We start from the raw sequence: 723 nt of genomic DNA, 5'->3' as shown, positions 1-723 counted from the left end.
TTGCTTCGCCAGGTCGCTGGCCTCTCTCTGGCTTCTCTTTGCGTCCTCTCGGTCATGCGGGCCCCGCGGCAGCCGGGAGGCCACAGCCTGCGGCTCGTTCCCTCCACGCCCCAGTCTTCCTCTTCGCTTCCGCGGTGGGAAGTGATATGCATGAAATGCATCACTGTGTGGATTTAGGGGAAGAGGCCCCTGGGAGTGGGATGGGGGATGGGGAGGAGCTGTTTCTTGCTGCGCGCCTCTCAGGAGCATTACGGCCGGGCTCGTTCCCGGCCCCGGCCGCCAGCCCCAGCTTCCCGGGTCCGGAGCGGGGACTGGCGGAGGCGGCGACGGAGGGAGCGCGAGTGAAGAGGCACGCGCCCGCCCGTCCGCGCCCAGACCGCCGCAGCCGCCTTAGCAGCCATGGCCGAGCGCCGCGCCTTTGCCCAGAAGATCAGCAGGTAAATCTGGGGCGTGGGTTGCGCCGCCGCCGCAGCCGGGGGAAGAGTCGGAGAGTCCTCCCGGCCCGGGCCTAGGAGGCGGGTGGGTGTGGCGACGCGGACGCCTGGATCCCGCGGCCTGGTCGGCGGCTGGGCGGAGGGGCGGAGGGGGCTCTCGGCGGCCGCGGTGGCTGTCCGGACCTGGCGCCGCCCTCCGAGCCCGGCCCTTAGCCCGCGCCTCGGCCGGGGGCGCTGAGAGCCCCGCACGCCCGCGCCCCCGCCTCCCCCGGCTCCTCGGGCCCCCGGG

At 73.7% G+C, this 723-nt stretch overlaps 1 protein-coding gene across 1 annotated transcript in view; it reads left to right on the top strand.

Annotated features, from left to right (window-relative positions):
* The first annotated feature begins 313 nt into the window (after positions 1-313).
* DOCK7 (dedicator of cytokinesis 7) overlaps positions 314-723 on the top strand; it is a 220,162-nt gene continuing 219,752 nt past the window's right edge. Inside the window, exon 1 of the mRNA XM_007464293.1 lies at positions 314-437. Within this exon, the coding sequence (XP_007464355.1) occupies positions 400-437 (38 nt within the window). The 5' untranslated portion in view covers positions 314-399. The remainder of the gene's footprint in view (positions 438-723) is intronic.

Source organism: Lipotes vexillifer, unplaced genomic scaffold (genome assembly GCF_000442215.2).
Source record: "Lipotes vexillifer unplaced genomic scaffold, Lipotes_vexillifer_v1.1 scaffold47, whole genome shotgun sequence".
In the NCBI taxonomy this organism is placed as follows: domain Eukaryota; kingdom Metazoa; phylum Chordata; class Mammalia; order Artiodactyla; family Lipotidae; genus Lipotes; species Lipotes vexillifer.
The sequence above is the reverse complement of the archived record's forward strand: the minus strand, read 5'-3'. Positions and strand labels throughout refer to the sequence as shown.